At 40.2% G+C, this 27,584-nt stretch overlaps 1 protein-coding gene across 3 annotated transcripts in view; it reads right to left on the bottom strand.

Moving 5' to 3' along the window:
• LOC126235912 (sialin-like) overlaps window positions 1–27,584 on the bottom strand; it is a 163,039-nt gene that overhangs the window by 70,126 nt on the left and 65,329 nt on the right. For all 3 annotated transcript variants that reach the window (XM_049944864.1, XM_049944866.1, XM_049944865.1), the window contains one exon: window positions 5,918–6,138. In XM_049944864.1, the coding sequence (XP_049800821.1) occupies window positions 5,918–6,138 (221 nt within the window). The remainder of the gene's footprint in view (window positions 1–5,917; window positions 6,139–27,584) is intronic.

The raw sequence follows: 27,584 nt of genomic DNA, 5'->3' as shown, positions 1-27,584 counted from the left end.
GTTTATTCGTAATTACTTTTTGAAATACGGGAGATGTTCTATCCGGACCATATACAAAAATATTATAGAACCTGTATTAGCAGACGTACGTGACAGTGTCGTTATCAACATTTAGGGCAAAAAAATTAACAACAGCCCCTCCCTCAATTCATCTATTACAATTATCTCAACGAAATTGTTGAACAATTACAGCTGCTCACAGCGCTGTCTGCAACTGAGAATACAGTACATTTGAATGAAATCATTTCTATAATTTGAGAGCTTAGAAATACGTAGTACTGCATAATAATCGAGACAGATGTTCAAGAACTCCATAAACCAGAGTACAAGACATCGCACATAGGCAGGTTATATTTCGAGATTTGGATGACTTATGGCAGGCAGATCTCGTAAATATGAGACAATATTCACAGGAGAATAAATGTTTCAAATATTGACGCATTCTCGCAATTTTCTTAGATTCTTCCTGTGAGAACAAAGATGGGAAAGGCTGTTGCACCTGTGTTTCAACAACTATTATAGATGAGAAACAACTGCCTCCCACACAATCTACAAATTTATCAAGGTGGGGAGTTCTATAATAGATATTTCGATGTGGTAATGGAAAGGTATGGAATACATCACTTATCGACATTCTCTCAGGTGAAAGCATGTATTGTGGAGCATTTGATTGGAACAACAAAATGGCATGTATAGTTCTGTATTAATCTTTGTAGTTCTTCCAAACGGACATCTGTCCGCCCGCAAATTATTAACATGGGCAACTGCTCAATCCATAGTACAATAAAAACCAAACCAACTGATGTGCATGATAACAAGCTTCCAAATACCGTTTACAATCGCATCAAAACGATAGATCCACACAAAAAGGAATTTATGTTGGTAATTATGCACATATTTCAGAACACAAGACAGCGTTTGAGAAATCGAATCTCTCAAACTGCTCAAGAGAGATTCCAAGATGCAACGCAAAAGTGACAGAACTTACATCTTAAATCATAGCAGCAGGAGTGAAATTGCTGGTAGCTTTTACACAGAAGTGAGAGCCAGTGAACGAGATGTCTTACTCATAGAACATGTCTTAAGGCGATAGCGGAAAAAGCTCTTGTTAAGGGGTTAGGATTCTCTTCACTGCATAACAGTTCGGTGCACTACACTGCTTTGCAATATCGCAAGGTGCAGAAACCTCAAATACCGCAGCTGCATAACAGGCATGATAAAAAATGGCTCTGAGCACTATGGGACTTAACAAATGGTTCAAATGGCTCTGAGCACTATGGGACTAAACCTCTGAGGTCATCAGTCCCCAAGAACTTAGAACTACTTAAACCTAACTAACCTAAGGACGCCACACACATCCATGCCCGGGGCAAGATTCGAACCTGCGACCGTAGTGGTCGCGCGGTTCCAGACTGAAGCGCTTAGAACCGCTCGGCCACACCGGCCGGCACAGGCATGATAGGAAGCATGTCAGCCGAAGTAGTGGTATTTTCGATAACCTGCCAATGGAACTTCATATCCCCACATACAACTACTGTGGACCCGAAATTGCCCGCATCTCGTGGTCGTGCGGTAGCGTTCTCGCTTCCCACGCCCGGGTTCCCGGGTTCGATTCCCGGCGGGGTCAGGGATTTTCTCTGCCTCGTGATGGCTGGGTGTTGTGTGATGTCCTTAGGTTAGTTAGGTTTAAGTAGTTCTAAGTTCTAGGGGACTGATGACCATAGATGTTAAGTCCCATAGTGCTCAGAGCCATTTGAACCATTTTTTTGGACCCGAAATTAACTTTGAGAAACGTCTTGCAAGTGGCGGCAAGGGTATCAGTCTTTTATACGAGACCTGCAGATGTCACTGAATCAGATATGCAGGAAATAAGTATCTCCCAGAACGTCATGCTGCAGATAGAATATCTGAGCCAAGGAAATACATTCAAGAAGGAATATCGGTATCGCTTAGCAAATCTCCTCGCTTTTTATAGATAAAGCTATGTGTGCAAAACTTTAATTGGGTGTGGGGTTAAATTTCAGTCGAGTTATGAATGCCGCTCATCACCTGCTGAAGAACAAGGAACAGAAGAAAGAGAGCAAGTCAGGGTGTTTTAAAAAAGTATTAAGTTATCACTGGCTGCAGCTAAAAGAACCTCAAAAGGAAAACTGATTAAAACTGCCGAGTACATCAGATGGAATCCTCCCGTTCTTAATTCCAGCCTTGACAGGCTTTCACTGTTTGCTTCTCTAGCCGGCAGCGTGGCAGCTTTCGCCAGAACAGTGAAAAATGCGGTAAACACACCACAGCAGCTTCACAAACCGAAAATAATGCGTGGAACCTGCGGATACTGGGAAAGGACTATATTTAAAACTGACCAGGAAAGATTTTGGATAGTTCATTAAAAAACTAATAGCTATACTGACCAACAGACCACTTACAAATGTCGATCGGCTTAGATTCGTCAAAAAGTTCAGAAAAATGGCTCTGAGTACTATGGGACTTAACTTCTGTGGTCATCAGTGCCCTAGAACTTAGAGCTACTTAAACCTAACTCACCTAAGGACATCAAACAAATCCATGCCCGAGGCAGGATTCGAACCTGCGACCGTAGCGGTCTCGCGGTTCCAGACTGTAGCGCCTAGAACCGCACGGCCACTCCGGCCGGCAAAAAAAAGTTCACTATCGCAAGGCTTCATGGAGTGTTCGTGCTGATATTGGGGGAGGGCCTGGAACTCTCTGGGCGTCGCATGTTAGAAGAACAATCCGAAATAGTGTTTATTACTTTGATTCATTTGGTGATTTGCAGCTTCCAGAAGAATTAGACCACTACTTTTCTTTTAACCATATAATGGTTTGGTGCGTAAGTTCATATGATTTTTCCATAAGTTTAATAAACACAACATGTACAGGTAGCAGAGACATTAGTCATGAGTAATATATTATCCGTCGCTATTTACAAAAGTCTGCCAACGCTGGAGTAACTTTTTGATTAAGCGACTGTAGAAATCACGTGGTTTTGACGCGAAAAACTCCTCGGGCCAGGTTCGGAGCACATTTTCATCCAAAACGGGAAATTTCTTGAAGGTTGTTCGTAAGAGAGAGGAAAAGATATAAATCTGAGGGCGCAAGATCGGGGGAAAAAGTTGGGCGCGGAATGACTTCCCAACCCAACTCCCGTGTAGCATTTCTTGTTAGTTTAGCAGAAAGCGGGCGGGCGTTGTCGTGGAGTAGCCTCACTCCACGCAGTATTCCTGGTCGTTGTTCTTGGACTGCGTTTGCTAGAGGTCTCAGTTGCTAGTAATAAATGTCAGCAACGATGGTTACAACTCGGGGAAGCAACCTGTAGTACACCACACCGTCGCTGTTTCGCGAGATGCGTAACAGTATCTTTCGTAGATATGTGTAAGTCTTAGTATTGGGAGTTGCTGCTTTGTTTGGGCTCAACCATTCATTCCTTTTCCTTATGTTAGCATAAAAACACCATTTCTCGTCACCAGTAACGATACAGGATTGGAAAGGTCGGTGTTACTCAAGTACTAAGTGATGACGAGCAAGCAGAGATGCACGTAGGGACATACATCCAATTCTTTATCCTTCCCTACTGCATGCAAATATTTCACGATGATGGAATTATCACAGTCCATCATACACTACTGGCCATTAAAATTGCTACACCAAGAAGACATGCAGATGATAAACGGGTATTCATTGGACACATATATTATACTAGAACTGACATGTGATTACATTTTCACACAATTTGGGTGCATAGATCCTGAGAAATTGAGAAATCAGTACCCAGAACAACCACCTCTGGCCCTAATAACAGCCTTGATACGCCTGGACATTGAGTCAAACAGAGCCTGGATGGCGTGTACAGGTACAGCTGCCCATGCAGCTTCAACACGATACCACAGTTCATCCAGAGTAGTGACTGGCGTATTGTGAGGAGCCAGTTGCTCGGCCACCATTGACCAGACTTTTTCAGTTGGTGAGAGATCTGGAGAATGTGCTGGCCAGGACAGCAGTCGAACATTTTCTGTATCCAGAAAGGCCCGTACAGGACCTGAAACATGCGGTCGTGCATTATCCTGCTGAAATGTAGGATTTCGCAGGGATCGAATGAAGGGTAGAGCCACGGGTCGTAACACATCTGAAATGTAACGTCCACTGTTCAAAGTGCCGTCAATGCGAACAAGAGGTGACCGAGACGTGTAACCAATGGCACCCCATACCATCACGCCGGGAGATAAGCCAGTATGGCGATGACGAATACACGCTTCCAATGTGCGTTCACCGCGATGTCGCCAAACACGGATGCGACCATCATGATGGTGTAAACAGAATCTGGAGTCATCCGAAAAAATGACATTTTGCCATTCGTGCACTCAGGTTCGTCGTTGAGTACACCATCGCAGGCGCTCCTGTCTGTGATGCAGGGTTAAGGGTAACCGCAGCCATGGTCTCCGAGCTGATAGTCCGTGCTGCTGCAAACGTCGTCGAACTGTTCGTGCAGATGGTTGTAGTCTTGCAAACGTCCCCATCTGTTGACTCAGGGATCGAGACGTGGCTGCACGATCCGTTACAGCCATGCGGATAAGATGCCTGTCATCTCGACTGCTAGTGATACGAGGCCGTTGGGATCCAGCACGGCATTCCGTATTACCCTCCTGAACCCACCGATTCCATATTCTGCTAACAGTCATTGGATCTCGACCAACGCGAGCAGCAATGTCGCGATACGATAAACCGCAATCGCGATAGGCTACAATCCGACCTTTATCAAAGTCGGAAACGTGATGGTACGCATTTCTCCTCCTTACACGAGGCATCACAACAACGTTTCACCAGGCGACGCCGGTCCACTGCTGTTTGTGTATGAGAAATCGGTTGGAAACTTTCCTCATGTCAGCACGTTGTAGGTGTCGCCACCGGCGTCAAGCTTGTGTGAATGCTCTGAGAAGCCAATCATTTGCATATCACAGCATCTTCTTCCTGTGGGTTAAATTTCGCGTCTGTAGCACGTCACCTTTGGGGTGTAGCAATTTTTATGGCCAGTAGTGTATCTACTAGTTCTCAAGTACACTTACATGATCGTTGTGGATAAATTTATTTAAGCGATCTTCATCAAAACCCAAAGGTATTTCTGAACATGGAACGTCAAAACGGTCGTCCTTAAAACGACAAAACTATTTTCTTGGTGTGCTCTGTCCAATGGCATTATCCCCATACAAGGCGCGTATACCTCTGGTTGCCTGCTCTACCGTCAACCCTACACTGAACTCAAACAGAAATGTTCTGATTTCTCCACTTGGCACTCCATTTTCTATCGTTCACAGCTCCAGTCCCTATCTCCAAATGACAAAATTACAGTATGTTAACTCAAATAGCGACAGTGAACTATAAATAAAAAATGCAGGTTGATAAATAAATCCATATCAACCGGAATACCAACATGCAATACAAAAACGCTACGATTTTATGCACCAGACCAATATTCTACAATTTTCAGCACTACTAAAAGTTCAAGATGACCTCTGTGGACACCTATGTCTCATGTTCTTCCTGACATGTAGCAGGAAGATATAAAAAATGTAACCACTACTTCTTCAGCTGATCGTCGGTATTAACAGAAGCGTGATTTACTTCCCTCCAATCGAACTAGGCAAAGTGGGTTGGAGTATTGCTCTGGTAGTTCAGAAGCGTACAACAAAATTCCAAATATCACAGCATCAAACTACAACTACGTTGGTTGTCAGCGTACTTTACAGAAGTAGCCTACATTACCTACTTCTGCCAATTAATATATAATTTCGCTGATTACACATCCCTGAAGGCTCTCTTTCACTATGGGATTTATGGAATGACGTATTAGAGCAGCCTGTGCTATAATATTTCCTGATACTAATTTTTGTGCTACAGTAATACTCACCTTCTTTTTGGAAATGCTGTCTCCAATGGCATTTTGGATGTGTTCGAGTTCTGATTCACTTATTCTGGGATGATCCGCCGGGTTATCATACACGAGCCACCACCAACTGATAAACCATAATATTCCAATCGTACCAGTGACATAAAACACTGCTTGCCAGTTGAGAAAGTGTATGATCAAGCCACAGAGAGGGAAAGTCAGTGCAGCACCCACAGAGCTACCTGCAAAATTTAGGAAACAGGTAGTGAGACAGTTCATCAGCGAATGATACGAACACTGGCAAGCACCTTTATAATGTCCTTGCCAAATGAAAATGTATCTTATAATCTCAGCGCTGTATTTCTTCCAACTGAGAATGAAACCGAAAGTGTTAAATTTTGAATAATGAGCAAAAGGCAACCATTTCCATCCTGGAATAGCCATTACTGTAGACTAATGTTAAGCTCATGCAATTATTCACAGTTTATATAAGAACAGACTCTAAAGTATTCTAGATGTTTATTTCTTTTTTTAGGAAATGCATGATTCTATTGACAGGACTGTAATTACAGATGTAGCAAATGTCCATTGTCTCAAGAAAATGAAACTAGTTAGCCTCTTCTCGTGATGAAATCAAGTGGACGTTTATTTGAATTTCTACAGAAAAACTGTGGAAAATGCATCTGAATAGTTGCACTTTTACATGTAACCAACAAACTGCCATCTCGTAACAGCTTTGCCTCATCAGTTGGTCCATGTCCATCAGTCACCTCATACAGTGATTGGGTAAGGGCAAGCTTCAACAGTCGTATGCCATAGTATTGCAAGGTTATTCATTCATTGTGGTCTGTAGACCCTTTCAGAAGAATCGTCAAGGATTATATGAGTCACCAACCGTGTTTTTAATGAGCAGGTACAAACCTCTACAAAAGGAAAATTTCAACATCAGAACGGGTAACAAAATATATTTTATTGTAGAGAAGTTGAATTGAAGCTGTAGATTTGTTGTAAGTGTTCTGGACAAGAGCAATGTAAACGAAACCACGTACGTTTAGGGATCAAGAGTATAAGAGGAATAAGAATATTGTACATGCTAGATTTTCTTCAACTACTGGCGCGATTTAGATTAATATGAAATTAGAAGTAAAGACTTCAAACAGCTAAAATCGCTGTAGTATAGCATTTATTTTGATTACCAGTTTCAGTAAACTATGCTGCCATCTTCGGTTATGTAAAGCATAAGATGGAAATTCTAATCACATTGGGATCAGATATAATGAGGTGTGATACATTTTTACATAATGAGTATATAGACCACATACCTTATGGAATAAGCTTCAGTGACTCTCAACCATGTGCACATTATGCCATGCCATATCCTAAAAAAAGACATTTGAAGAACATGAAACAGCGTAAAATGAATATGCTTTACAACTAAAATTGTAAGACCAGAAGATGACAGCATAGTCTGCTGAAACCAGTTGTCTTAAAACAAAAAAAAAAAAAATTATGCCATCTTGGCTGCTGAATGGTTTTTTAATCTTTGTGAAATACTAGCGCCTAACAAATTCCGCCAACAATTCCACAGGCGGAGGAAATGGATACAAACCGACATTTGGTTAAGCATTAGTGGTAGACTTATAGTCACCACAAATTCCAAGGGATCCATTTGGCTTTTTAACTATGAGCTACAGAATACTGGGAATATTATTCCCACACTTTGAAAACTATGTTGTTCCGCTTTAACCTGATTGCACATGACGAAAGGCACTGGACGTCCGTTACAAAATTTGGCACCGCTGACTGCTTCAAGGATAGGTGACCTTGTACAATCTAATGTAGTGTCTAACAGTTGCTTACATTGTGCGCGTAATGTATCGCCTTTGAAACGAGATTCACTTGGTATATAATATGGAAAGCGAAAAACGTCTTAGTGGAAATATTAGTTGCCCTGTAAGAGCTGACTACTAGCAGGGTTAATTGACGAGTTACACTTTTATTCTTAGCTTGGACTTCGGACTTTGACATGACCCTGCTGCAGGATCGACTGGCAATTGCACGAGGGCGTTGTGAAAAGTAATGCCTCCGAAGTTTTTATGTGAAAACTCTTAAAACTTTTTAAATAAAGTAAACATTATTAACATTCTACATTCTTATTCCTCATGTATGCATACTTATTTCTCAACATAGTCACACTGGCGGTGAACACAGTTCTCGCAACGAGCGACGTATACCATTACTGTAGAATGTTTGTTGATAGAACCATAATCACACCTGATTCCTCCTCCAGTGCCTGTTTCCTCTTATAGCCTTTAGCGGCGTGCAGTGTAGTGTGCTGCACCCTGCAGCTATAATTTTACTGACGATTATCAGTTTTATTTCAGTTCCAATGTCTGTGATTTCAATATGGCTTTTAATATTCTTATTGCGTGCCAGACGACGACACAGCGAGTAGGACGCCATAGTTGAGCCGGACACAGTACGTAGAGGCTGATACAAAATTTCTTGTGTTTGGAGTTCTTGTGACATCGGTGTTAAGACAATATTTCAGCTTAAAGGTCAGTGGATATTAGTGCACTCTTTTATTGTTGTTATTTGTGACGGTATTACAAGTAATTATTGACAAATAGGTTCATTTTTCAACAAACGTTGTTAACAAGTGCGTGATTCTTTGTGTAAGATGGCGAAAATCCTAATATGCGATAGTATGGGGATCCAAATGTGCGACAGTGTCGCACGTTACGATATCTATCGCATATTGAGGGAACATTATTCCCTCACAAAGAATCTCGATGTGTTAGATAAAGCACGTGAAAACAATGTTCATATCGCATGTTTGCCACCTCACTCAACGCATAAAATGCAGCCACTTGACGTCGGATTTATGGGGCCTTTGAAAACCTACTATGCCCAAGAGATAGAAACATAGTTGGCAAGTAACCCAGCTCGTGTTATCACCCGGTTATTAATAGCCTGGTTATTTGGGGCAGCTTACAACCGAGCAGCAGCAATGGAAGTATCTGTGAATGCCTTCAGAAAAACAGGTCTCATTACATGCAACAGAAACATCTTTAGGGAACATGAATTTTCAATTCATCGCCATGCTGACGCTCTTCAAGAAAGAGATACCAAAAACGAAAATGAAACTACTGATGGTGATGGTCAAGCTGTCAGCCCGGCAGACATCAGACCTCTCCCACACATCGCAAAACCACCTGGAGACAGTCAAATAAGTCAAACATCGCGTTCGTGCTCTGCTGCGTTACTAACTTCAACTGCTTATGTGAAGTAATTGCAAGAATCTAAACAGAAGAAATCAGAGGCTGAAGCTAAGAAAGCAGCCAGAAAGTTATTTGGGGAGGAGAGTGGAAAACCTTCAAATCGTAGACCTAAAGCAGAAGAATCGTCAAGTGACTCGACATTCGATGTCCATCTTGATGACAGTGGGGATTCAGACAGCAGTGATGACGATGACGCAGAGTGTTTGTTCTGTACTGGGCGCTTTTCTGAAGGCAAACACGGGGAGAAATGGGCACAGTGCACGAAATGTTGTCGCTGGGCTCATGAAGAGTGCGGTGTCACAGAAGACAATATTGTTTGCCCCGGATGTCGTAAATATAAACCTAAGTAGTGTGAAATGAGTGAAGGATAACAGAAATCAATGAACACATAAAAATTGTATATTCATATGTCATTATTCTGTAATAAAATAATTAAAGCAAAATATTATTACTGTCTCATATTAGGAAACCTTGATGTCATTTCTACGAAATGCCTTGTTTGTTAAGATTTAATAACTACTCTGAATGATTGTTTATTATTGCAAATACGATAATTGTGTGATAAAATTAAATAATGCAAGATATTATTACCATAATAAAAAATACAATTGCACATACTTTTAGGTCTTTCAAATGGGTTTACAAAAGTGTGTCTCATATAAGGCACCTTTCCTCTATGTATTTGATCGAATTATCTGATGAAGACACCAATAGCCGGTGTCGAAGCCACGTTAAAGTAAAATCTCGTTGCAACTAGTTGGCTGTACAAATCATATTCTTATATGGTTGCTGTATCATAGCCATGTTTAAAATTGTAAGAACCACACCTCCGCCTGCAAGGTGTCATCGCTATCAAAGTGAAGTCATTAAAGGTGTTCTTTAAGTTTTTGAAATAAATTAAAATCGGATAGGGCCAAGTCGGGAATGTATAGAGGGTGATCGATTGCAGTGAACCGAAGGTGTAGGATTGCTGCAGATGTCGCAGTGCTTTGTGGCACTGTCATGCTGAACGAGAAGGTGCTCAGTGTGTGGACGAGTACTTCGAATTCGAAACTCGGTTATCATTTGCTGTTTCTGTTGTGTAAGACTTCGTACACAACGGTAAGGAGAGGTGGGCTACAGAGACCTGCGGCAGCTGTCGTCGTAGGAAAGCACCACAGGAGCAGAAATGGTTAGCGACCATGTTAACACAGTAAACAGAAGATTTACTGAACTTGTATTTCTGTACTGTACTAAGACTCATTACAAATGATGGAACAAGAAACAGTCCAGCTCGTATAGTAGCAACAACGATATGTTGGAGCTGCAGATAGACAGTGTCTGCATAGTGCCCCGTAACGAAGTGACTCGGAGCACTAGCGGGCTGAGCGACTGCCACTGGCCATCCTATATCATAGTGGCAGAGGGCGCTCGTGGTCCAAAGCCTTTGTAAGTGTGGCTCAGTGGCGTGCCCCATTTAGTTCGCACAACCACCATAGGTGTTGGAAGAAAACTTGCAGTTCCGTAGGCAACTGTCATGCTGATAGGGTGGTGCCGCAGTGAAGAACAAAATGACATAAACGGACCTTCCAAAGCTCGTTTGCCTCATCAAGGCAAGCGAATTGCGGAGGGAGAGAGGAGAAAGCTGCAGCTGCCGTCTGTTGTTGGTTTTATAGCAGTCGTAACAGCAATTTCTACTGTTGCTGGCAGAATTCGCACTAGTTTTCTTCCTGTTACTGTTGATGCAGTTGTTGCTGCCGTTCCAGCTCAAATTGCTGCTGCCAGACGTCTTGGAACTCGGGTCCATAATTCATTGGAATACCTGCAAGGTGAGAAAGTTCTCATCACCACGTTTCTGTTCTACTCTGTGTAGAGAGAACACGATTTATGGTCACTTGCAATAGCGACAAGCCAGCCGGTGTGGCCGAGCGGTTCTAGGCGCTTCAGTCTGGAACGGCGCGACCGCTACGGTCGCAGGTTCGAATCCTGCCTCGGGAATGGATGTGTGTGGTGTCCTTAGGTTAGTTAGGTTTAAGTAGTTCTAAGTTCCAGGGGACTGATGACCTTAGATGTTAAATCCCATAGTGCTCAGAGCCTTTTGAGCTACTAGCGGCAACAATTAGGTGCTTCCTGAGGTCGATGATAGTAGCAGGGCCATATCATTCCTGGAGCATTTTATGGCTTTGTAATTGCTTTAATTGCGCTTCACCCCATCCCCCTCCAGCTCTCTTCCTCCTTTACAGTCAACTGTGTGACTGGGAAAACCTGGTGTAGTCTATGACATCACTAAAGACTATGGCAGGAAAATGGTGGACCACGACGTTACTATAGCAGATAGCTGGTGGCGCTGCGGTCACTTATCCCCTGCAGCCATCCGACATTCGTGGAGTGGAAGCCTTTGGAAGTACCTGTAACTACGTTTCGCTGCTTCTTCTTTATTCTCTTTATTGTGTGATGGGAAACACCTGTGGCTGCTGCAACCCTCTCTAGCACACTTTTTGATGGGATTTTTACTCCCTCCTCTGCCACTCCTAAGATTAATTATATAACACTGCACACAATCTCCCAGCCGGCGGGTGTGGCCAAGCGGTTCTAGGCGCTTCAGTCCGGAACCGCGCGACCGCTACGGTCGCAGGTTCGAACCCTGCCTCGGGCATGGATGTGTGTGATGTCCTTAGGTTAGTTAGGTTTAAGTAGTTCTAAGTTCTAGGGGACTGATGACCTCAGATGTTAAGTCCTATAGTGCTCAGAGCCATTTAAACCTCAATCTCCCATGCCTGATGTGAAGCATTTTTCCTGCACATCAGGCGTATGGAGACAGCGATTCCATGTTGTGTAGAACAGAGATGATAGCAATTAGAATGATGGAAGTACACAGGTCCGCCGGTGACAGACCATAGAGAATTGAAGCGGCCACCGGTAACAGCTCAGGGGGCAAAATGCAACTTAGGTGACAGTGCCTTCAGAAGGAAGGGATGGCTTCACCCAGTAGCAGGGACCAGAATTAGTTTCTGCACAGAGACAATGTTAACTTGCGCGACCTCTAAGGACCAGCTTCATTGGGTTCATTTTCCTGTCAGTTATAATGATGGCAACGTTTCCAGTGCAAGTTCGCCAACTCTTTAGCAGTGTTATGGAAACCAAGGCAGCAGACAGTTCATGACTGGATGTATCATGGAATAAAGCTGTGAGGAACGAGCAGAAAAACTTGGGAAGTGTTGCGTAATACATCAGCTCCACATCGTCGATGGGTTGCTCACACTCTGAACATGTGCTGTAAAAATATAAATTTATTTGACTAACACAACCACCATAGAAAATTAACTACAATCAGTGATTACTTGTGAGATTCAACACACTTTACGCTAAAGAACTTATTCAGTTTCTAGCAACAGTTTTTCGTAGGTAGCTGGAGCAACTAAAGAGACCAAGCAGTTTGAGAAAACAAAGCATAGTTCATTCCAGTTTTTAGGAAAGGTCGCCGGACAGATGCACTGGATTGTAGGCCTATACAGCGTCTTATATTCAGGAATTATTCACTTTTAGAGAACGAAAATTTCCTCTACAAAAGACAAGATTAAGCTCACTTTGTTCGTCCAAAAGACCCAGAGAGTTGTACACAACAGCGACAAGGTTGGTGATATGTTCCTTGATTTCTCTGAATATTCTACTCAGTACCAGTTCCACGCTATTTGGTAAACAAAATATGAGCTTATCGAGCATAGGAATTATATTATTATTATTATTATTATTTCTTTCCTTTCTCAGACCTTAGGTCTGGTTCGAAATGAATGTGACGCGGACCTTGATCAAGCGTGACTTCCATTTAACTGTACGGTATATGTTACATTGCGTTTAGGAACTTTCGGGTAATTGAACATGTATCAATAATTACGGATTTCTGTAGTTGTATATATATGTTTGGATGTAGCTGTATTGCGTTGATGTACTGGTGGATATTGTGTGGTATGCCTCCTGTAGTTGATAGTATAATTGGTATAATGCCAACTTTATCCTGATGCCACATGTCCTTGACTTCCTCAGCCAGTTGGATATATTTTTCAATTTTTTCTCCTGTTTTCTTTTGTATATTTGTTGTATTGGGTATGAATATTTCGATTAGTTGTGTTAATTTCTTCTTTTTATTGGTGAGTATGATGTCAGGTTTGTTATGTGATGTTGTTTTATCTGTTATAATGGTTCTGTTCCAGTATAATTTGTATTCATCATTCTCCTGTACATTTTGTGGTGCATACTTGTATGTGGGAACGTGTTGTTTTATAAGTTTATGTTGTAAGGCAAGCTGTTGATGAATTATTTTTGCAACATTGTCATGTCTTCTGGGGTATTCTGTATTTGCTAGTATTGTACATCCGCTTGTGATGTGATCTACTGTTTCTATTTGTTGTTTTCAAAGTCTGCATTTATCTGTTGTGGTATTGGGATCTTTAATAATATGCTTGCTGTAATACCTGGTGTTTATTGTTTGATCCTGTATTGCAATCATGAATCCTTCCGTCTCACTGTATATATTGCCTTTTCTTAGACATGTGTTGGATGCATCTTGATCGATGTGTGGCTGTGTTAGATGATACGGGTGCTTGCCATGTAGTGTTTTCTTTTTCCAATTTACTTTCTTCGTATCTGTTGATGTTATGTGATCTAAAGGGTTGTAGAAGTGGTTATGAAATTGCAGTGGTGTAGCAGATGTATTTATATGAGTGATTGCTTTGTGTATTTTGCTGATTTCTGCTCGTTCTATAAAGAATTTTCTTAAATTGTCTACCTGTCCATAATGTAGGTTTTTTATGTCGATAAATCCCCTTCCTCCTTCCTTTCTGCTTAATGTGAATCTTTCTGTTGCTGAATGTATGTGATGTGTTCTATAATTGTGGCATTGTGACCGTGTAAGTGTATTGAGTGCTTCTAGGTCTGTGTTACTCCATTTCACTACTCCAAATGAGTAGGTCAATATTGGTATAGCATAGGTATTTATAGCTTTTGTCTTGTTTCTTGCTGTCAATTCTGTTTTCAGTATTTTTGTTAGTCTTTGTCTATATTTTTCTTTTAGTTCTTCTTTAATATTTGTATTATCTATTCCTATTTTTTGTCTGTATCCTAGATATTTATAGGCATCTGTTTTCTCCATCGCTTCTATGCAGTCACTGTGGTTATCCAATATGTAATCTTCTTGTTTAGCGTGTTTTCCCTTGACTATGCTATTTTTCTTACATTTGTCTGTTCCAAAAGCCATATTTATATCATTGCTGAATACTTCTGTTATCTTTAGTAATTGGTTGAGTTGTTGATTTGTTGCTGCCAGTAGTTTTAGATCATCCATGTATAGCAAATGTGTGATTTTGTGTGGGTATGTTCCAGTGATATTGTATCCATAATTTGTATTATTTAGCATGTTGGATAGTGGGTTCAGAGCAAGGCAGAACCAGAAAGGACTTAATGAATCTCCTTGGTATATTCCACGCTTAATCTGTATTGGCTGTGATGTGAAATTATTTGAATTTGTTTGGATATTAAGTGTGGTTTTCTAATTTTTCATTACTATATTTAGGAACTGTATCAATTGAGGATCTACTTGTATATTTCCAATATTTGTAGTAACCATGAGTGGGGTACACTATCAAAAGCTTTTTGGTAATCAATGTATGCGTAGTGTAGCGACCTTTGTTTAGTTGTAGCTTGATATGTCACCTCTGCATCTATTATCAGTTGCTCTTTACATCCTCGTGCTCCTTTGCAACAGCCTTTTGGTTCTTCATTTATAATTTTGTTCTCTGTTGTATGTGTCATTAATTTCTGTGTAATGATTGAAGTTAATATTTTGTATATTGTTGGTAGGCATGTTATGGGGCGATATTTAGCTGGGTTTGGTGTGTCTGCTTGATCTTTAGGTTTCAGATAAGTTATTCCATGTGTAAGTGTATCAGGGAATGTGTATGGGTCTGCAATGTAACTGTTAAATAATTTAGTTAGATGTGAATGTATTGAGGTGAACTTCTTTAGCCAGAAATTTGCTATTTTATCTTTTCCAGGGGCTTTCCAATTGTGAGCAAAATTAATAGCTTGGGTGACTTCATGTTGCAAAATTATCACTTCAGGCATTTGTGGTATCATCTTGTATGTGTCTGTTTCTGCTTGTATCCACCGTACATGCCTGTTATGTTGTATCGGGTTTGACCATATGTTGCTCCAGAAGTGTTCCATGTCTGTTATGTTTGGTGGATTGTCTATTATAATGGTGTGTTATCTATTGTCTGGTAAAATTTCTTTTGGTTTGCGTTGAATGTTTGGTTTTGTTTCCTTCTATTTTCACTTTTTTTGTACCTCCTAAGTCGTTTGGCCAATGCTTGTAATTTCTGCTTCTTCTCATCTAATTGCTCTATCGCTTCTTCTTGTGAGATTTTACCTAACCTTTTTCGTTTTTTTTCTGACATTTCATTTCTTATAAATTGTGTTAGCTGTCCGATGTCCTTCCTCAGTTTTTCTATTCTGATCTGTAGCCTGTGTTGCCATGCTGGTTTTGTGGGTTTCTTCTGTGTGTTGGTTGGTTCTGATCTCTGCCTAGTGTGTATATTTAGTGTAGTGAGTGCTCCTATATAAACCAGTAGTTGTAACTCTTCCATAGTTGTATATTCATTTATTTTGTTGTGTATGATTGTGTTGATAGTTTTTATTGTTGTTTCGACTTGTGGGTTACTTGGCAGTCTATGCAAGAATGGTCTTTGTATTCTATATATGTCAGCTGAAATTTTTCTTCTATATCTAACATGTGTGTCACTTCGTGTCCTATTTGTGCTTGTTCTGGTGGCTGTCGCAAGATTTCGTTTTCCTCTGATTGTTTAATTGATGTGTGTTGTTCTTTGTTTGTTTGCTCTGGGATGTTTGAGTCCATTACTCTATTTTCTTCTTCTTCTGTTTGCACATTATTTTGTTCCAGTATTTGTTGTACTTGTTGTTTGATGTTTTCTAATTCTGACTGGGGTATCCTGTTATTTTTGATTATTACATGGATCTGACCAGCTAGTCGTTGTTCTGTTAAAAATTTCAATTCTGGGTATCTGGTAATAAATGTTGTGTTACTTGTGATCTGTATCCAGTTGTGTTGGTTCCTAGGTTTGTTGCTTGGTAATAACAGAACATGAGGTGTCGATTAACTTCGTCTGACCATCTCATCCTCTGCCTTTGTTTTCCTTCTAGGGTGGTTGTAGAAAGCATATCCTGCAAAACACCTCTATTTGGATTTAAATCATTTTCCAGTTGGCTAGCAGTGTCGTTACCATTGTGGGCGGGCATAGGGTTCAAGCGTCGTCCCCGAGCATGACGGCGCTTGTCCGAGGCTTCTTTAGTTCTGTCCTGAACCAACTCATCACGCTAAAAGGGGGGTTAGCCCTATTAGTGGTTTGTTCTTTTCGTCGCCTTTTACGACTGGCAGAACATACCGGAGGCCTATTCTTTTCCCGGGCCTCCACGAGGATTATTATTATTATTATTATTATTATTATTATTTACCAGTTTCAGGACCTTCTTTCAGACAGAAATCAATACGTTGCTTTCAATGCTATGGAATCTACAGCCGTCGAGGTTACTTCTGGAGTACTCCGAGAGAGTGTTATACAGTCGTTTCTGTTTACAGCATATACAAATCATCTTGTGGATAACATCGGTTGCTTCAATTGCGGACGATGTCAATAGGAAGGTTGCATGGTACTAAAGCAGAGTTACTAAACACAGTTTTCCGAAATTCCATCGCCAAAGAAAAGGAAGTAAGTATCCCTGAATTTGAATCAAGAATAACTGCCAACATGAGTAGATCAGAAGTAGATATCCTTGGCGTAGCGAAGCAGCTTAAATCACGTAATAAAGAAAAGGTCTCCTTTCCAGATTGCATACCAGTCAGGTCCCCTTCAGTGTATGCAGATGCAATACCTCCATACTTAGCAATCATATACTGTAAATAGGCTGTTTAGGTTTTTATATTGGTAACGCCACGTAGCGCTCTGTATGAAAATCACTGGCTGTGCTGTGTGCAGTCAGTGGCTAGTTTGCATTGTTTTCTGCCATTGTACTGTTGGGCAGCTGGATGTTAACAGCGCGTAGCGTGGCACAGTTGGAGGTGAGCCGCCAGCAGTGGTGGATGTGGGGAGAGAGATGGCGGAGTTTTGAAATTTGTAAGACTGGATGTCATGAACTGCTATATACATTATGACTTTTGAACACTATTGAGGTAAATACATTGTTTGTTCTCTATCAAAAACTTTCATTTGCTAACTATGCCTATCAGTAGTTAGTGCCTTCAGTAGTTTGAATCTTTTATTTAGCTGGCAGTAGTGGCGCTCGCTGTATTGCAGTAGTTCGAGTAACGGAGATTTTTGGTGAGGTAAGTGATTTGTGAAAGGTATAGGTTAATGTTAGTCAGGGCCATTCTTTTGTAGGGATGATTGAAAATCAGATTGCATTGCGCTAAAAAACATTGTATGTCAGTTTAAGCACAGTAATGTATAGCTTTTCTAAGGGGACGTTTCATATGTCAACCCTTAGCCGAGCATACCTCACTGGAATCTTCTGATTTTTTCCTTGTAGTTTCTGTAAGTAGTGTAGCTATTGTTTATTGCTAGCGCGTAATTGTAGAGAGAATTTCCTTTTTAGTTGTAGTTTTTCATTCTTGTACAGTAAAACAGTTGTGGCATGCATGTAGATTTGCATCAAGTATTTCGCAGCTGCGCTTGCAATTAACTAGATATTATTTTCAGTGCTATGTTAATGTGTTTCCTTATTTTGCTCTTCAAATTGTGATTTTCTGTGTTGTCGTGTGAAATATTGTGACAATAATGGCGTGTGAAAAACGTAACACTAGGCTCCAAAGTAAACTGCGAAATAATAGTGACGACGAGCGTAGCTTATCAGCGCCGCCGAATAATGAATTAACTAATGTTCAAAGTAGTAATTTGGTAATTGTGCATATGGAAATGGAGCGGGCTGCAAATAATGGTGTAGGCAGTGAAACAATTAGTGAACAGGGAAGCATCATCGATCGATCGGTCGGCAACAGCTCGCCTCAGGAATCCGAAATGACAGGACACTATCTTGCAAATACTGTAGATTCAGGTTTTGCGTCCTCACCGTTTTCTCAAATAAGTCAAGACACATTTTCTGCTAGTCAAAATGTGAATGTTACCGGTGCAAATGCACTGCCGAAAAGCATAGAGGATCAGATTCCAGACACTAATACACAATTATTGCAATTAATGCAACAAATGGAACAAAATCAGAGACAAACACAGCAAAAGCTTCAAAAGTTAGACACAATGGAACAAAAGCTTCAAAAGTTAGACTCAGTGGAACATACGCTTGAACAAACACGTGAAGATTTAACTACTGAGTTACATAAAATCGAATCGAAATGTCAAAAAGTCTGTAATGACGTAAAAACACAAATTTGTGAGCATTTCCAACCTATTTTTTCGTGGCATGAAAATACATTACAGAATCACGAATTAGAACTACAAACTATTGTTCATGAAAATCATGAGACCTTGCAAGTTAAAATTGACTCAGTAGCATCTACCGATTCGGTTACGCAACTTGCAGAAACTCAGGAAAACTTAAAGGACACAGTAGATACGATTTCAACACAAATGGGCAGTCTGAAATTTGGTTCAGAAAAACACACTGAGGAAATAAGTACACTATCGGAGAAAGTAGCCGAACTTTCGGATCAGTTCACTGACTTATCTACAAAGGTAGATGATGATCTGAATGACACAAGACCCGTAGCCTTCATTGACACAGAAGAGTATGAACAAATTAGAAAATTCAAACAAAATCAGAATCAAATTAATACGTAACACAAAAGAGAAATCCGGGAAGTACAAGATCAGTTGGCACAAGTAATACAAAAATTACATATTTCAGAGGACACTCGCGCTCCAACACCGGAAGAGGGACTTAGAAATACGGAACAACCACAAAATAATAACACAGGACACTTCGGAAATTATGAAAGAAATTGGCAAGGCGCATTGGATTTTGAGATTGAACCGCCGAAACGACGTAACAATGACCGACATGCGACTCGCCGACATGATGATTTTGACTATAAGCTGTTCATTACTACACGTAAATTTAAAACATTTAAGAATTCTGACAACGACATTCATCCACAAGCGTTGCTTCATCAATTCTCTCATTGTTTTCCTCCCAACTGGTCATTGGAGCACAGGTTAGAATTTATGTGTGGCTACTTAGAGAATGAACCAGCTGTAAGAATGCGATCGGTCATTCACGATTGTCACAATGAAGGAGAATTTTATCGTACCTTCCTCTCAGAGTATTGGTCTCAAGCTACACAAGACCGAGTAAAACATAGCATCATAATGATGAAACATTTCGAACAATCTGAATTTTCCAGTCTTGTGAAATACACTGCTGGCCACCGTAAATGCAACACCAAGAAAGACAAGAGGTAGCACAACAAAATTTATTTTGTAGATAACATGTTGACCAAGTATCAAATGATTACGTTTACAGACGTCTGTGACATGTGGTTCCTGCCAGAATCAGTAGCCAGACTAGCCGCCATTGTTGGAGATTACCGCTGCCACACGTCTCGGCATTGAGTCAAAGAGACGTTGGATGTGTTCCTGGGGTACAGCAGCCCAAGCAGCTTCCACACGTTGCCAAAGATCATCTGGTGTGGCAGCTGGGGATGTAATCTGGGTCACTCGTTGAGCAACCATGGACCACATGTTTTCTATCGGCGAAAGATCCGGAGAGCGAGCCGGACAATGCGTGCCACGTGTGGTCGCGCATTATCCTGTTGAAATATGGCTGTGGCCGAGCCCTGAAGGTAAGGAAGGACAACTGGCTCCAGCACCTCGGATATGTAGCGCCGGCTATTTAAAGTACCGGCAATGCGTACTAGAGGTGTGCGAGAGTAATATCCAATACCGCCCCATACCATAATACCCGGTGCAAGACCAGTGTGGCGGTGCATAATGCAGCTGTCCAGCATCATCTCTCCACTTTGTCTCCACACTCGAATCCGACCATCGTGGTGCTGCAGACAGAAGCGTGCCTCGTCAGTAAAGACGTCATTCCATTCTGCCGTCCACATCCGTTTGTCATCACACCATTGGCGACGGAGACGTCTGTGGTTCTGCGTCAATGGTAGACGAAGCAATGGACGTCTTGCGGACAGACCACTCTGCTGTAAACGGCGTCGAATGGTACGCGCAGACACTGGATGATGCGTTACAGACGCAATGTGCTGTGCTATGGTTCGGGATGTCACTGAGCGATCCGTCACTGCCATGCGCACAATTTGCCTATCAGCACGTGCAGTGGTGCACCGAGGTGAATGCGATCGTACCCTCCTGCATCCAACGGTCACATACCCGCATTACAGTTATTTGGTTTCGTCCAACACGACTAGCGATTTCTCTGTATGATAATCCACCATCTCGGTAAGACACTATCCTTCCTCTGTCGAACTCGGATACTTGATCAAAATATGTTCACTGTTGTCTACGAGGCATAACTGATCGTCTTGTGAAACAACCACAAAGTAAACACACGTGCCGAACGTACACTCGTCGAAATCGCCAAGCCTTAAATGGCGCTATGAGGTGGCGCCACAGGCGCGTGTGATGTGCGTCTGCGCTGAAATTCTAATCAGTTGCATATCTCATCGCTGCAAACCCATGGTGTAAATTTCACTTGATTCGGATGCTTCCTTCAGTGTGTTGCATTTACGGTGGCCAGCAGTGTATTTTGAAGACATGTTGCACAAGAATCAGTACCTGTCAAACTCATACAGCCCCTCAGAACTCATCCGCATTTGCTTAATCAAATTACCTGATTTACGACATATTATTTTGGCAGGACGTTGCAAAGACGACATTGAAGCATTTCAGGGACTGTTACAAGAACTGGAAATTGACACTGACAATCGCGGAACGCGAAAACAGGAGCACAACAATTACAGGTCACATCTGTCACAATTCTGCGATGACAGAAATAATACACGACAAGGCTATTCTTACAACGTAAATCGTGACCAAAACAGACACCACCCGTATGACAACTGTTGGCAGAGTAGTAATAATCACAGGGAAAGATCACCTCTTCGCGGTAGTGACTATCACAGAGACAATCAGAGAAACAGACAATATGGGAACCAAAATAATTATTATCAAGGGAGACAGAATAACTTCAGATGCAACGGTCCAGCGCGCAGTTACGATTCAGGGAGAAATTCTCCACCACGTGACCGACAAGAAAGAAACTATGGAATCTACCGACATGACGACAGACGATATGATCGTAACGACAGACCTGAATTGCATCAGAACTGGCGGGATTCAAACAGAGCAGAGCCCTCTCGACAAGGTGAATTTGTAGAAGTTAGGTCTCCAAATCCCAATAACGACGCGCGCCAACAAAGACACAATAGGCAATGACTCATACCGCTGGCAGCCACAAAACGTACTTATGAAACTGACGACGCAGCTGCTGTAGCTAGTAATTACGTAAAAATGGAAGACATTAGGGACATCTTACTCCAGGAACACGACGTAAAACATAACAACATTGCATATCCTGTGATCCACATTACTGTAAATGACGTAAAATTTACGGCAGTACTTGACTCTGGCAGTCCCATTTCAGTAATTAGTGAAACAGCTTTTAGCAAATGCAACAAATCGAATGATTGCCCCACACTTCCGTTACGTAAGATTAAATTACAAGGTGCAATCATTGGAAAAAGTGTAGATGTGCGCCAACGAACCAACTTAGAATTCTTTTGTGAAAGCCACAGCTTCTCTATGAACTTTCTTATTGTTCCATTATTGTCGACGGAAATTATACTGGGAGTAGACTTTTTGAATGAATTCAAAGCAATCTTAAACTTTCACGATGCTGAAATAAGTTTAGAGAAAGAAGGTAAGTCAATAGCTTTGAAATTTGAAGATTGGCTCTCAAACCATGACGAGGAAATTAATCGGCTTTACCTTCTGTTAGACAACAGTTCGGAATTTTCTACAGAACTAGACACTAACAATCACTCTGCAAGTACTGACAGGGATGATATCGACGGCATATTTGAAACTAATGAGTTAATACAGAATAAAATTCAAACAATTGAGAATTGTAATGACACTGATAGACAAGACCTTTTTGAGATTTTACAAGCACATTCCACAGTTTTTACTCACAAAACAGGAACAATCAAGGGATTTCAATACCAATTTCGTGTTCGTGAGCATACTAAATTTTGTGTTAGACCATACATAATTCCAGCACATTATAGGGACCGTGTTAGAACAGAAATACAATCTATGCTTGACGAGGGCATTATTGAGCCTGCAGTAAGCTCATACAACAATCCATTACATGTTGTTGCGAAGAAAAATGGATCGATCAGGCTTGTCTTACATTCTAGACAAATCAATACTATCATCATTCCTGAAACAGACAGGCCGCAAACGATAGAAGAACTTCTTCAAAATTTTAATGGTGTAAAAGTGTTGTCTTCTATTGATCTCAGATCCAGCTTTTATCAGACCGAACTTCATCCAGAATATAGAAAATACACAGCTTTTCTTTGTTTCGGCGTTTGTTATCAATTTCGGAAACTTCCTTTTGGTTTGAACATTTCTTCGGCAGCGTTCATTCGCGGGCTAAATTCCATATTACCTGACTTCTTAAAACGTCACATCACCTTATATGTGGATGATATTCTAATATCAGAAGCCTCATGGGAACAACATAATCGCCTCCTCAACAGTTTGTTACGTATTTTTGCAGAATCTGGAATTACAGTTAACTTGGAAAAGTCTGAATTCGGTAGGTCAAAGGTGAGGTTTTTGGGACATATTATTTCTTCTGAAGGCATTCAGCCGGATCCTGAAAAGTTAGTAGCAATCAGAGCCATTCCAGTTCCATCCACAAAAAGACAAGTACGCAGTTTTCTAGGTCTCGTAAATTTTTACCGTCATTTTCTGAATATGCAAATTCTAGTTACACCAAAACTTTGTTCTCTCACTGGAAAAAATACTATTTGGAACTGGGACGAACAAGCACAGTTGGAATTCAATTCTTTGAAAGAATCGCTACTTAACGCGCCAATACTAGCTCATCCAGATCTCTCACAAGATTTTTGCCTTAGCACGGATTCTTCTAAAGTCGGTCTTGGTGCCCATTTATTTCAAGAAGCCATAGAAAATGACACTACTGTTCAGAAAACCATTGCTTTTGCTAGCCGAGTGCTAACAAAATCTGAAAAAAATTATTCCGTTACTGAATTCGAAGCTTTAGCTATCGTTTGGGCATTTAACAAATTCCGTTTCTTTCTTTCTGGTAAGCACGTAAAAGTATACAGTGATCATCGTGCATTACAATTTCTTATGTCTTCAAAATTAAATAATGACAGGTTAAAACGATGGCATTGTTTCTGCAAGAATTCCACTTCACAATAGTCTACATTCCCGGCAAGGAGAACATTGTTCCGGACGCACTGTCACGCGCACCGGCTGGGCTTGAGAAAAGTAACACACAAGGCAACCTCGAGAAAAATTTCAGTATTCTTTACATTCAGAAAGTCACCTTTGAAAACTTCATCACCACATCTTTAAAGGACATTGCTCATGAACAAGATAAAGATCCGATTTGGAAAGACATCAAAAGTAAATAGCATGAAAAGCCGCACACTCAGATTCGGCATTATTATCTGGTTAGAAGAAACATACTCTTCAAACGCTGCACTGTTTATGACAAACTATGGGTACTTTGCATTCCAGACGATTTTGTTAATAAGCTCATTTGGTACATTCATTTCAGCTACGCACATTTTGGTCCACGAAAATGTTATCATACTCTTCGAACGACTTGTTATTTTAACAATATGGAAAAGAGAATTCGAAGAGTCTTGTCTATTTGTAAACTTTGTCAAAAGGCGAAACCATCTACTATCTTACATCGTGCCCCGTTCTTTCCTATCATTCCTTCTAAATTAAAAGAAATTGCTGCTGTTGATCTCTTGGGACCCCTTGTAAGAACATCGAATGGATTTTCGTACGTTCTAGTCGCTGTTGAACTTACTTCAAAATTTGTTTCTTTCACTCCGTTACGTAAAGCCACTGGACGGTTTGTATCCAACGCCTTTGTTAAAAATTTCTTACGTGAAGTTGGACACGTTAGTAAAGTCATTTAAGATAACGGACCGCAATTCAGATCTGCTGTTTGGTCACGCATGCTTCGGAATCATAAAATCAAACCTGTTTTTATTTCATTGTACTCACCACATTGTAACCCCTCCGAACGGATTATGAAAGAAATCAATAAGCTTTGCAGACTTTATTGTCACAGAAAGCATCAGCATTGGGACAGATATTTACACTTATTTCAAAACGTGCTGAATGAAATGTCTCATGACTCCACTGCTTTACCACCTACTCTTGTACTTAAGAATGAAGAACCACCGAACAGAATCAGAGAGCTTGTACCTTTCCCGAATACACGTAAACTTCGACACAAAGACATAATTGATTTGGCTATTATAAATATAAAATCTGTAGCAGACAAAACGAGAAAACTACACCGTAAAGCAAATGCAAAGAAATTATATATTGGTCAGAAAGTTCTCATTAAAGCTCATTCATTGTCACATAAGAAGAAACACTTGAGTCACAAATTCTTTCTGCTTTACAATGGACCTTACAGAATCCGACGTATACCACATGATAATTGCGTTGAAGTTGAAACTCTGCGTACTAGGAAGAGTAAAGGTTTACACCACATTTCACATGTAAAACCGTTTATTGAAAGATAATCTGCTTTTTAACTTTGTCTTTGCCATAAAACTTTTCACTTCACTTTACTAGTATGCGTTGTCACACTTTGAAACTGTTATCATGCAACAATGTTTTGAAGTTAACTATCCAGTCTAGAACCTAGGGAACATATTTAGACAGTAATTACCACTGCATTGTGATAGTGAACAGAGGACACAGTGTTACTGTGTGTGTACATTCTTGCTTGTTAGTTGCACGATTACGTAACGACTATAAGGCTTACATACTTAGAACATATACTGTTAATGAGATTTTAATGCAACATTTTGGTTTACTTGAAAAGACATTCCTGATTTGAAGTAGTTTTTGTGAGATTAAAGATGACTTAGTATTTGGTTTCTTTGACAGCTACACGATTATATCACGACGCTACTAATGTGTGACACAATTTACATTGTTGCTTTTGTGCTGTATCTGCTTTATATCTGCTCAGTTTTTCTGAATTCTTCTGGAAGGTAAAACATGTTTTAGTAGTAACATTTGTGGTATAGCTACAATGAGACAGCTTTTTTTGCAGCACAACAATACATTACAGTGTCATACTTTCTTGATCACGGTAACGTACGTAATAACTACGATATCTATACGCATAGCATTTCACTTTTGTTTATGATGAGGTAAGTACATTGACTTCTGCAGAACTTAGATTTCGGAGGACGATAACTACGACACTTCTACAGAATTATCTTACAGCAAGACGCACATTTAGCGCTAAAGGACACGTATTTGAGTGATTAATTTTGTACTTAAAACATTTATTTTTAAAGATTTTTGAATTACAATGACACAAAGGTTTTCCCTGATACATTTCATTCCATTGCTGTAATCTGTAATACCTGAGGGTATAATTACATTAATCCTCAGGGGGGTACACGCTTACTTTGTGTACCATGTGTTTGCCAAGCACAAGGAGCCCTAGCTAATATGGTATTTGCTTGTACAACTTTACACATCGGTACCATATTTCTCTGACACATAAATTACACAGTTATCTGATCATTTAACTGAGAGAGACAAACATTTATTTTACTACATCAGTGACAGATGTTTATGTAATTACACCATTGGATAATTTCACATGTACGAAATTGTATTTTGTCTGTACTTTGTGAACTGTTCATATTTCTCAGAACCATTATGATACTATAAGAGCTTTGAATGATGTATTTGGTATGGGATCATGATTTTTAAAGTACGTTTGAGGTAGATGACACTTTTGAAATGAGCAGAGAATATTTTTGGGTTTTAAAATATTCAGAAAGCTACGACAATTTTGAGATGTGATTGATCTGGTATGATGTTATTATTACAACGACGATGTCTATTATACTGTTGAGGTATGTTTATGATCAATGAGATGATGCTATATGAGGAATCTGATTATGCTATGTATTTTTTATGATGAAATATTGAAGACGTGTTGATGAAAATGTATATGTGTAATAAGGTAAGGAATAAGGAGTAGTGGTTAGGGACTCTGACTTGTGAAAAAGGATGTTGGAAACCAAGAATCGTACTTTAAGAGTTATGAAATGTGTGTGTATGCGTGAATGTATCACAATGCCGGCGAAATTTTTTTGGACACTGCTATATTTATAGGATTTTGTTTCTACACATTTGTAACGCAAGTTCTCGAACTGTGAAATTTTTTATATGAGACTGTCACTGTAACGCAAACTGCTGTCGTAAATATTTCGGTAAGAAAGTTAAGTAACCACCTTCATGTAATGTGTCATGGGCACCCAGCTGCGCAACAGTCACCTGGAAAAAATCCATTAGTGTGTGCCTTTCAGAGGTACAGGTGGAGAAAAAAGGAGGCCATTATCCTCGGTATTGACATTTCTTTGTAGAAAGCATCGCAAATACGACACGCTCAAACTTGAAAACATATGATTACACTGTTTTTTCTGTCTTTATGTGTTTAGCTGTTGAGAGTTATATTGTGGAATTTTTCTGATAATATGTTATTTACTTTGTAAAGATGTTTAGACATTATTTATTCTGCTTTGTTTTAATGCTCATGTGTAATGTTGATGTTTCAAAAGTTATTCTGATCTTTTATGTATTTACTTATGTCATAATTCCTATAACACTGATGTATATGTTAGTTCAATTCTTTTGTAAAGCCCATATTACTACAAATGTTATCTGTATTGTTATGTTCTTTAATGATATATTTTGTACCTTTGTCATTGTATTCTCATGTTATAATATTGTAATTGACACCAGTTCAGCAAATTAAGTAACTTGTAAGCATTCATTTCACTGCACACATTTCTGTTGGTCATAGTATATGGACAATATGTGAGAAGTAGGGACTGATAGTGTTTGCATGTGTGTTGATAATTCAGCAAGGGACTGGTTAACAGCATTGCTGATTCTAAGGATATTCCAAAAAGTTTTGTGAGTACACAAGTGGTGGTTTATGGACTTGTTATATTCTCTGCAAGACTCTTCGATGGTGGTTGTGCACATGCACAGTCGCAACAGATGGCTGCTGGCCGTCTCTACATGGACTACAGTGGGTCTGCATCTTTGATGGCCCACCAATACCATTAT

This window comes from Schistocerca nitens, chromosome 2 (assembly GCF_023898315.1).
Source record: "Schistocerca nitens isolate TAMUIC-IGC-003100 chromosome 2, iqSchNite1.1, whole genome shotgun sequence".
Classification (NCBI taxonomy): domain Eukaryota; kingdom Metazoa; phylum Arthropoda; class Insecta; order Orthoptera; family Acrididae; genus Schistocerca; species Schistocerca nitens.
Note: the sequence above shows the minus strand (reverse complement) of the source record. Positions and strands in the feature narration are given on the sequence as shown.